Source organism: Dromaius novaehollandiae, chromosome 1 (genome assembly GCF_036370855.1).
Source record: "Dromaius novaehollandiae isolate bDroNov1 chromosome 1, bDroNov1.hap1, whole genome shotgun sequence".
NCBI classification, from domain to species: domain Eukaryota; kingdom Metazoa; phylum Chordata; class Aves; order Casuariiformes; family Dromaiidae; genus Dromaius; species Dromaius novaehollandiae.
In genome coordinates this window covers 191,630,009-191,642,184 of record NC_088098.1, presented here as the reverse complement: position 1 = coordinate 191,642,184, position 12,176 = coordinate 191,630,009, and the positions used below count along the sequence as shown (strand labels likewise).

Here is a 12,176-nt window from a genome sequence, read left to right as displayed (position 1 = left end):
TCCTTTCCCTCACAGGGACAGTGAAGATGAGTTTTAGTAAAGCCTCTGCAGTATAGTGAAAAGGTAAAGAACAATGAAAAGATTATGGGGCATTTGATTGTTTTAGATGAACTACACTCTATCAGAGCTGAGAATATTCAGTGCTGATTAAGTATCAGCAGTGCGTTTATTCTTTTGTTCAAGGAAAGTCTTATTTTTAAGAAACACTGATCAGGTGCAAATGAGATTATTCTAGACATGGTATTATGAATTACTGCATTAAATATATGTATTGAACCCAATGCAAGTATTGGCAAGTGCAAAAAGTTTGGACAATCAGCATTGAACAGCCCCTCAAATATTTATGGTTCAATTTTACCACACAATCCAAGAGCATCAGATTATTCACATGCCTGATTATTTATGCAGTGAGGTATCTCTATAAGTGGGATAGGTGTTTGCTTAACCACTTGTCAGTATCTTTGGAACGGATGCTTTCCTTCAGTATTTAAATAACAAGAAGTCTGACTTTTGCAGTACTCTTATAAATGCCAAAAGCAAATATATGTAATTAGCATTTTTTAAACAGTCTTTTGAAATTCCTTCACAAAATGTTCTCAAATAAAAAGAACTGTGGTTCATTATCACAGTGGAAGATTAAAGGAGATGAAATCTACTATATATATAAAAATTTTATCAACCCTTTTTCTTCTCATATTTTTATGTTTCTGTAAAACAGGTTTTGGTAAATAATAGACATATAAGCCAAGAAAGAATATCTAAGATGATGTTCCTGGGTTATATCTGGAAATAAATTATAACCCTGGATAAATTTTTATGTTCAATATGACTTGACAGAGGTGTTAGTAAAATTCAAATTAATCCAGGATGATCATCGTACAAGCTGTTCCAGGTTCATGCATCTAAGCTTTCTGTACCAGTGGACTATACATGGTGTTGGTATAGTTGTCATGATTTTGAGAAGACATGAAAGATGCTGTACTTTGGGGATGGATCAGGTGTTTAAGCAGAGGTGTCTAGTGCCATTTTAGACGTTTTAGGATATACAAGCTGGCCATCCCATACATTGCCAAAAATTGTACAAGTTTCCTGTAGGGTTTTTACTATAGCCACAAGCTCTCTGTGAGTACCTCAGATACTCAAAGAGTTCAAAACTGGGACCAGGTTCCTCTTTGTATGCACCTGAATTGCTTTCGTTATGCTTGCTTTGATTTAAGCTTCTAATTTATAAGGACCAAACCTGCTAAGTGTCTGAGTTTGGACTATGGACAGATACATAACTATGGACATACAGTGCACAAATTCTGCACATTTTTGCTTTTGAATTCTGTTCTGCAATAATATCATAGGCAGAAATTTAGCCAGCCAAAAGTATTGGTCCATTCTCTCAGGTACTTTTGCATAGGAGTCTATAAACATCTCTTTAAAGAAAAACTATATCTTCATTTACTGCTTGTATGACTCTATTGAGCTCAGTAGGTTTACATGAGGAATAGCGCATGAATAATTTTACTCATTATCCTTTAATCTCCTTGGCTTCATTGAAGCTGTTCGTGGCAGGCATTTATCAAAATTGATTTGTTTACTATAGAAATTACTTTCTTGCTTTCACAAAATATTTTCAGAGAAGGTGAGGAGCAAGGCATGTATCCTAATTATTACCAGAAAGCCTTAACATATAAATGTGTAGCCTACAAGTACAATCCTGCAGTCTAATGATAATTGTGTTGCATCTCTAAATGTCTGTATATTTCTTATCACTCCCAGCACTTACTGCATTGTCTTACTGTTGCTATAATAATATAATGAAGATATTTTTGTCATATAGTTAGTAGCAAGAAATACAGTTTTCAAGGGTGCATAAGGCTTAGATCCACAAAGGGCTATAAGACCTGCAGGCACAATGAATGAAACATATCTGGTCTGTGAAGCACAAGAAGGCCTTATGGCATTGCTCAAAAGCTATCAGAGCCCTACACAGAGCAACTCTGCATTACTTGTGCTGGTCAGTGTCTGCCTGGGCAGTTAGTCCGCCCTTCCTGCCTCCACAGAGCGACTGCAGGGAGCACACTTACCATGTGACCATCCAGCCCTGGACCTACTGCATGCTGGCTGAGGGTCTCTTTCAGAAAATGAGGGGGCAAGGGGGTTCATACGCTAGGCCCATGCGCTAAGACAGAGCTCAGGTTTGGCTTTCTCAAAGAGGCAGCTCTGTGCAAACCCAGAAGCGACACTGAGGGGTGTAGGAAGCTACGCCCTTCCCCTTCTCCTTTATTAATAGGCACGTAAAGATTTGTAGGTCTTAACCCTGAGGATCTAAACTTTACTCCTGGGAGCCCAGTCCCATGAAGGGGTTTAGCGATTGAAATACTCTGTGGTTCAATGGCTTAAATTAGGTGCATGGTACTGAAAAGAGAATTCGCAGAGCAAGACACTTAATTCCCCACAGATTGCAAAATTTGAGTTTCAAGTGCCTGGTTGAGGTCCACAACCTATGAATGCTGAGTGTGAGGACAGCTTGGCCAAGAGGGTCAGCAGGAACTGGAAAGAGGAATGAGTATCAAACAGTGGGTTTCCCCATCACTTAGGAGCCTATCTCAGGACATCAGTCATCTCTGTGAGACCGAGTTTCAGTGTCTGAAATGCCTTCCTTTCCTGAAGCACTTAAAATATTTTCCACAAGAGAAGTGTCAGCCTTTGGCACAACAGCTTTATGGCTAAAATACTTAGAAAGGAGATAGGACATCTGCATTTGAGTCCTTTCTCAGCCTGAGAAGACTGAACCTCCGTGACTGGAGAGTGCTAGGGAAGGCATAAGGGTGGTGGGGAGAAACATTCCCTACTCCTGCTAAAAACAGGAGAAAGGGAAACTGAAAGAAAGATGATTAAAGAAGTCACAAAACCCATCAAGTATCTGGCAACCATCAAGGTGTCTCCTTGCTGGGGCACCTACTAGGAAGCAAAGGCATCAAAATTAGGCTTTGCAGAATAGACACTGCAGGCCTTTTGTATCCTTTTTATCTGTTAAGCTATATGACTGTAATGTTAAAATGTGAAATATTTCAATACTAGCGGAGCAGGCACAACGGTACTCAATTGTAAACAGGACTGAGATTCAAACAATTTATCAGGATCTTGTCAAAGTCTGATTCCAACAGTAAAATATTCTGGCTACATTAAAACATCTTGTTCAGCTGAGTACTTGCCTATATATGATCTTTTTATATCATATTGTAAAAACAGAGTGCTTGTTTGCAGTTCTAAGACATTGCCTGTGGGAGGGAAGTTTGTCATAGCTAATAAACGTGTTTGAAAAATGAACATTCAAACAGTCATTGTTAAGGAAGGGAATTTCCTTTATTTTCTATACTCTATTTATACACTGTAAAAGGTCAGTAAAGATCAGGCCAGAGCAATGACCCACCTAGCCTAAGCCCTGACTCAGCTGCAGTTGATACTGAATGCTTAGGGAAAGGATTTGAGCACAGAAGAAAAAGTAAAGGCTCTTCCAACTTCCAGGTTTGCTAAGTTTAGGAATTGCCTAAACCAGAGATCACATTTCTGTCACTGTGATTAAGAGCCACTGATTATGGCTGATTATGACACTGTGGATGGCGTTCAGTTGCTGAAGCACAGCCTGCAATTCCATTTTAGATGAAAGACATTTCTAAAGGCTTTTCAAATTTAGGGTAAATTTTTACTGGAATAGCAACAACACATTAAGGCCACCCATATTGAGTTGGAGGTCATGGCACTACTGAAAGTTTTCCCAAAGAAAAATTCTCCTGATCTTTTTGTAATAATCCAAACGAGGTATTTTTCTTTGGCCTCATTTTTGGAAATGGCAAGACCATTCTACATAAATTTTACACATGCAAATATACACATATTAGCCAACAGCAACAACAACAAAGGAATAAAATCATCTACATAGAAAATGCTCATCTCAAATATTTTAAATTTGGTAAAGCTGAAAGCAACTGAGTGAAAATTCCTGTTATGGCAAGCTTCAGGCAGTCCTGACAACAAGTGGCTCTCCCAATGCTTAAATAAACAACACGCGGGTCCAGTTTTGGGACCCCCAATAAAAAAGAGATATTAACCAATGGGAGTGAATTTAGTGGAAGGCCATCAAGCTGATGAGGCGACTGGAGAACATGATGTACAAGAAGAGGGATCTTGACTTGTTCAGCCTAGAGAAGAGAAGACTAATGGGGATCTACTAACTGTTGTCCTCCACTATTAAAATTGCAGGTTATGAGTGGATCAAGCCAGACTTGTCCCAGAAGTGCAGGGTGGAAGGACAAAAGGTAATGGTCATGAATTACAGCATATGAAATTGCAATTTGATACCAGGAAAAACAGTTCACCAGTAGTTAATCACGAGCACAGGCTGCTGAAAGAGGCTCTGCAACCTCCAACCTTGGACATTTTCAAGACTTGACTGGACCAAGGCCTGAGCAATCAGATCTATCTTTGAAATTAGCCTGTGCTGAGCAGTAGGCTGGACTAGGTGGCCTCAAGAGGTCATTATGTGCATTATTCCTCTTTCTGTCTGAAACTGTGTTCAAGCTTTGTCTGGGCTTATTTTCTTCCACAGCACTGTATTTGTCACCACTAGCCAGTGTGTACTATTTCATCATGTTGGCCATATTATCCTTTATCTCTGCTCCCTGGAACAATTCAATTAGTACTAACTGTTCAATTTTTACACACAGCTTTCTTGACCAAATTTAGCTTGTGTTGTGCAGTGTGTTTGCCACATCTATGCACACTTCATTCTGAAGTGTTATGATGTGCTATCATTTTAGATGTACTTATTGCTCAGTACAAACAAGAGTGTACAATTCCACATATTCTGCTTAGAAGTTTTTGACCACAAATGCATGTAGTTTTCACTGTTAGCAGACATCTACATTCTCTATAGATTCATATACTCTAACAATCTGTATGAACCATTCTGACAGAAAGAATGGACAGGAAATACATTGTAAAAAAGATCCAGTAAGGCTGCATTCCTTTCCCAGGCAATATTCTGAACAACATAATTATGATGAACAGTTAAAGATGCCCATAAAAGAACATAAATCTCATCAAAGCAAATTTACCCCAAAATGTGCTTTGCTACAGCCACTCTGAACAACTGGCAAAAGAGCTTTTTAAACACATCTGCTAAGCACCAAATCCATGCAACTGGTTGTCAGCTTTCTCAGCTGACCTGGGTAGCATTCCCTGGTAAGCCGACTGTCCACCGAGAGACATTTTAGTGTGGACACTGCTATGTCTGAGGCTAGGATTTAGAGCAGACTGGAGCAGTTATGGCAAGTCTATAAGGATCAACATGATCCTTATGTGCGCTGCAGTCAAGGCACATGGAGGGTGAGGATGGGCTTTTTTTCACTTCCCCTTCGCATCACTTTTATCATGCTAAAAGGCCACTTGAGAACTGGTTGGTGGAAAATACTGTTTTTCCTCACTCTTTCACCTATGGGTTTGCTCTTTTCACTCCTTTTTTCAAAGGCAATAGGTTCTTCAGTATAAGAAACAGGTCTATGTTTCCATACTGTGAAGCAACTGGTGCACTTGGGAGATCTGAATTAACAGCTAGTAAGAAGAACCAATTTCATTCTCCTTACCAGCAAAATCTTGTTTATTTTTACATTTGTTTAAATGCCAGGACAGCAGATTCCTGCTCTTGCCAGGAGATATCTCCAAAAATGTTTCTTAAAGTTATAGCATTAGCTTTGTTATACTGACTTCTTATTCCACAGATAATCACCACATACTGTAACACCACTTGTGTAATCATCTAATTGTGTACAGGAAAAAAAATAATTCAAAAGTTTCCTTAAGTGACTTTTTAAAATATAAAATTGATAGTCTCCATGGAAATGTAACCCAGTACAGGTTTTTCCTCTGAGCTTCCTACTCTAATGACACTTTTAATATGTGATAATTATGTACATTCACCCTTCTATTACATAGTAGTAGGCAAATGCTAATTACTATTTGATTTTCGGAGAGCTTAGATAGTTATGGACAATTTTGAACCTTCTTAGGTTCTATGAGGTATATGTATGCTGAAATTCATGTTGAAGAGAAGCCTGGAAGCTATAACTCCTCTTTCCCTATTCATATTAAGAGAGGTAGCAATTAAAATGCAAATTACATGCGGAGCTATTTTAATGAAGGAAAGAAAAACAATTCTATTGTTTAATATGTTAATAGCTTTGAGGTGTGGTAGCTGCTCCAAGATAACCTTTGCTTTGGGCAAAGGGTTTACGTGGTTACATTCCCAATTTCTGAGTGAAACTATAACTCTACAGCTGCATTAGCTTTGTCTCACACTTCAACACTTTTCATCTACATCTAGATAATGCAAATATATATCTATGCACCTTTCTGTCCTAGGCTCCCTCGTGTAATTCAAGTGCTACAGTTATTGTTTTTAAGGATACTGCTTAATTGCATAGTACATAGAGATGAGATGACAGGTTAAACTGTGGCCAGGAAACCGCCCTTAGCTTACTGATTATGACTTGATAAAACTATTTAGTTTATTAACAGGTGGCTGGACCATACATATTTGTACACATGTGAAAATGCAAACAGCATTTGGTAGTAGATGTTTTGACTACATTTAGGACCTATTTCTTCTCAGCTCTCTCTGCAGCTAGTGAAGAGAAATGGACACATTCAGGGGCTCATCTGTGATCTGAAGGGTCCTGTGGAGATGCCTGTCTGTCTCCTTCGATCATAGAAGAAGCTCTGGTACCTAATGAATTTCCTGAAATTATAATGGATGAATCCTGGGCCTTATTATTTGTGTGGATAAAGACACTGGAAAGCTGAACCCAACAAGCTTGAAACTGGAAGCAACATGGAACCATTAAAGGCATTACAAAAAAATGCACTCAGTTGTCCATCATTTGTGGTCTTAGTCAGAGATCTCTGGAGTGGACCAGCCGGTCCACAGGCAACATCGTAATTTGCTTTTTCTGCCACCCTTTGTAGGCTATGAGCAAATGTCTTTGACACAACGTTGCCTTTCAGCCAAAGGTTAGGGATCATAAATATATCATTTTAGATGCAAGAGATTTTGGAAAGCACATGTTTCTCTGAGCATCACAGTATAGATTAACCATAAACTGTTTGACTACATATTATCTGAGTCTTGATCTTTATTCATGCTAGTGAATATTTCTGTATGCCAGCTGTTCATTTTACTTGATCTGTACTGCTTGTGGAGAAAAGGCTTATTTAGCACAAGCAGCAGTGACATAATTTGGCCATATGAGGCTACACTGCAGGTATTAATCCTGTTTTGCCTTTCTCAAATACTGCTTTTTTTTCTAGACTTCAATTCCTTTTTTTTTTTTTTTTTTTAAATTAGGTTAATGATACAACCTACTTTGGAGTGTCAACGGTCTGTGTGTCAGCATTTGTTCCTATTATCCTTTAATCCAAAGATACTGTGAAAGGCAGGCAGATATTCACTACCTGGTATTTTGGAATGCCAGACAGCAAAGCTGCTACTTTCACCTCTAGGTGTAGGACAGTGCAGAACAGACCCCTGCTTTGCCCCAGTGTTGGAGCATTTATTTCTAAGGAAGCAATGTATCAAACTAATGGGCTTTGTATTGGTTCCTTATTTCATGATGGTACAAAACTGAGCAAATTTACTGGTGAGATATTTTTGATATTTAAAAGTGAATCTCATGCGCTGAAGTTAGGCTGGCATGTCAGTATGAAATGGTGCTTTGATTAGCCGGCCAGATTAATTCCTTTCCAATAATAACACTAGATATTGTTTTTTAATGTTAGTAGCAATATTTACCTAGCAAAGGACAGCACACCTTATAGTGAAGGCTGGTGGTGGAGACTGTGTTATGCTGTGCTATCATGGGGAAAATCCCAGAAGGCAGTTCATTTATGGAAGCCAAGTCCTTCCGAGAGCTTTCCAACAAGTAGGAGTACAGACATAGGGTTTTAGGTCATGCAGACTTGTTTGCTTAAGTGAAAGACAGATGTAGTCCTACCTCCTGCTTCCCCTCAGTGGGAAAGTGCTCTACTGAGAAACATATAGCAGAAAAGTCACTGACTCACTGTCCTCCGGAATATCGGGCACTGCCAATTAGTGTATTATAAATTCAACGCTATAAATTATATCATCGATGATGCCAAGAGCCTTGTCAGCTTGGTTGCTCTAAAAAAGCCCAGGTGTCTAGGAAAAGTCACGAAAGCGTAGAGAAGAGGAATCTTAATGGGAAGCTAGCAGTGTTAAAAGCCCATTACAATATTTCAAAAAAATGTGTACATGAACTTGTCTATGTGATGACAATTTGAATAAAGTTATCAAATTTAAATTCCTGTGATTAAAACAATCATATCCTTCTTTGTACAATTTCATCTTGGTCCAGACCAGGTATATTTGGCCTAGCTTCGTTAGGGATGAACTTACATTGAATGAAAGGAACAACAGGGAAGCATGCCAAGAGGGATACCATCTACAGGGAGGACAGGCAAGGACAGAGAGGACCTAGGATAGTGCAATCCAGTAGGACAGAGCAAACACACAATCAGACATTCAAGGTTTACATGATCCAAACAAAATAGGATTTCAATAAACCCAAATTGAAATGTTTATTTTAAACTATCAGGACAGACGGATAATCCTTTTCCCCCTTAGAAAAATCCTAGGGGATTCTCTCATTCCTTCTCATGAGAAAATATTGTTTGAAGTTGTTTGACCTGTTCTCATCAACGATTTTGCACAGAAAATGGCTCTGCATGCATATTTTAATGAAAATATGCACTGGATCAACACTATTTGCAATAAGTGGGTCGGTGATATTAGAAATATGCTTTACCTTCATAAGTAACTGAGGTTAGTGATAACACTTTGCACATGGCACTGTCCCTCATGCTATTACATGAAAATAATTGCCAAATACACAGAAGTAAAGAAGCCCTTTTTCAAAGATGGGCCTACAAAAAAAAAAAAAAAAGACACTTAAAAGAATCTGAACAATTTCTGTACTGGAGAGAACAGATATGAAAAAGATTATCAATAGTTACATTTCAGGACACAACTCTACCTGAATAGTCTACTACTCTCCCTAGGTATTGGAGTGTAGGACAATACTATACGGTACAATGCTGTAATGTATCTTCCTGCCTCAGGAATGCTTAGCAGAACTTCAGGGGTCAAAACACTTTTCATTGTATTTTCTTTAGTAATACATTTACCCAGGACCCACGGTAATATCATCCACTCGACGATGGTTGGTGGTGGTCCCTGCATGTTCAAGTCAGACCTGTCAATATGCTGAGAAGCAAGCAACAGCAGGAACAGAAAAGTCAAGTAGGATGCAGTATGGCAGATAAATTTGATAAATGGCTTTCTGATGAACAAGCCTAATGGGCTTTTGGGAGCTATCAGGTAGCACACGGAAAAGACTGGGAAAAGGAGTCCTATCACAACGCATGTCAACATCTTCACAGCCCAGTGTCGCCTCCTCCATCCAGGGAACTCGTCGTACCAGCGGGATGCGAGCAGCTGCTGGCAGTTGGGCTGGGCAACAAACTATGGAGAGAAGAAAGGAAGACAGTTATTTCTATACTACTGCTATTAAATTATTTCCATGCTACATTGGTTGCAGGCCCTTACAATGAGTGGCTTTTGGGTAGATATAAAAAAAAATCCACAGCCTGTGCAAATTCACTCATACTGGTAATACCAGTAAGGCAGGACTGGGTCAGACCACCCTTCCTTCAGTGTGAAAAGCATAGTATGAAGCCCCCAAAATTCACTTTTCACAATAAAGCTTGGCTTTCCCATCACTAAAGAACAGAAGGAGCTAAGGGACTGTAAAACACAGATACCTCAAAATGTTTTTTCAAATTCAAATACATGTCTGCAAAGAATACTTCCATTATTCATCCAGCAACACTTGTACAGAATTTGCAGAACATCAAGTGAAAGTCATTATAAAAATGAAAAGCATGATGTTTGTTACGAAAGCATAATTGAGATCTGCAAACAGTGAAACTCAGTTTCATGGCCAAAAATGAACTATCCTCAGTATGTTCCCTGTTAATTCTCTAAAAAACAGGTTTACATACTTGAATACAAAACAAAACTCTTACAGAATATTACATAATGTTTGCACAATATGAACTAAGCACTAATGTTACCAGTGCTGTTTTGCTTCATTAATCTTTGTCAGGTTACATTTTTATCCTGTACAATCTTTTATGGTCTGTCTGTTCTCCATGATCTACTTCCCATTTTTAAAATGTGATCCTTAAAAATTATTTCAACAAAAATGAAAAGTCAATAAATATTTCATATTTTTCATCTAGCTTTTCGAAGAGCTTTCAGTATATTCCAAGGTTTTTTGTTTTTGTTTTTTTTTTTTTTTGATCACTAGTACCTGTTTTTCCAAACGCTTTCTTTTACAAAGGGGTCATAGAGTAGCACCATGCTAGACTTGAGATAAGAGAGATAAAAAAGAAGCAACATGAAAGACAGACAGACTTTTTTTTTTAGAGAACAGAAGGAAAAGAAACATGTTTCTTCTCACATTACACACATGCATACATTGGATTAAATCAACAGTTGAAGACTTAATACAGCCATGCAGAAACTTGCTTGACTTACTAAATAATAAAATAGTTCATTTGCACTGAAAATTTGATTTGAGTTCTAATCACACACACTTAGTTTTGCATTTGATGCTTTTGATAACATTTACAACCACTGGGACCAAGTTCTTATTTGGGATGAGTGATAGGTAACTTCTGAAACAGTTCCCGAAATGACTGGGACTCTTACCAGGAGAAAATGTTATTTAGTCTGGAACTAAATGAAAGTCAGCATGCATCTTTCTATACATGTCTGGATCTTGTCCGAAAATCTTGACCTAAGCCAAATTCAAACCTGTTGTATCTTAATGAAATGCCAACGTCCTTAACAGAGACATGTTTGCTTACCAGACACCAGCACTAAAGCTGACCTCAACTGTTGTGAAAGAAAAGAAAATCTGCTCATACTGTAAGATCTTGAAAATAACCTTAAAGAAGAGTAACATAATGTTCTCTTCCATTAAGAAAAATGCATTCGTAAGGTTTCAGGATGCTTATTTCAAGATACAAATGTCTAGAATAATACTGCACTCAATTAGAGCAGATGGTTTCTTACTTATCTGTTGCCAACTTTTTAATGGGTGTCTTCCTGAAAAAATTTTTCGCTTCAGTTTGCTTGGGTAGACACAGACTAGTGTCTAGGTTAACTAGTGAACAAGCTTAACTCATACTAGTCCCCAGATGAAATACTTTACTCTTTCTTCCCAGCATCCAACAGATCCATGTTTGTTTCCACTTCTTCATAACACCTTTCTAATACATATCCTCTCACCTTCTAAAAACAGAGTTCCTAAGTCTTGCCTCTGTCCACTTCCTCAACACCTTGGGGCTGCTGTCATAGTTTTGGGGATCCACATGAAGGAACAACTCTTCTAATGGATAGCCTTCTAAAAGGCTAGTGCTATAAGTAGGCAGCCTATTCCTCACCGAGCTTGGCTGAAAAAGAATGAATTCCCCTTGCTGTAACGTGGAGGAAATTATGTAAAAGGAGGATTTCTAGCATCCACCAAGTACTGGGTTGCTCTGGAACTGGGTAGACCAGAACTGATGGAGAGGTAACTTGGGTTGCTGAGATTACAAAGAACACTTTTACTGTTGATGCTCTTTATTCTACCCTCTTGTGCAGTCTGGAGAAAATGCTTGCTGTCAGCTGTCTGGAGGGGAGCTCCACATTAGGTGGGGAGTAGCCACTTAGTTCTAATCTTTAAACAGATAAAAGGTAAAACATTGAACGTCAATACATAAAGGAGGTGTAAACCAAGAATTTCTGAGCAGGCTAGAAATATTATTTTCTGTCTCCCAACACCCAAATTTGACCCTGTCCTGCTCCGACTGTACTGCTATGACATGACATATGTAAAGGACAAGGATGACTTTCAGAATACAGGAAGTTTTTCTGTAAGTTCAGAAAATTGTGAAAGCATAATTACCAAAGAGTAAGTTTTTCATACTAGATTTTTTAAAGAAATTAGTTCTCATACTTTTCCTCAAATTGTGGTTGTTACAGTGCGGCAGGACAGACTTATCAC

The 12,176-nt window shown here is 38.4% G+C and overlaps 1 protein-coding gene across 1 annotated transcript in view; it reads right to left on the bottom strand.

Moving 5' to 3' along the window:
- Nucleotides 1-12,176, bottom strand: part of TRPC4 (transient receptor potential cation channel subfamily C member 4) — a 144,151-nt gene that overhangs the window by 32,279 nt on the left and 99,696 nt on the right. The window contains exon 4 of the mRNA XM_026108354.2: nucleotides 9,250-9,586. Within this exon, the coding sequence (XP_025964139.1) occupies nucleotides 9,250-9,586 (337 nt within the window). The remainder of the gene's footprint in view (nucleotides 1-9,249; nucleotides 9,587-12,176) is intronic.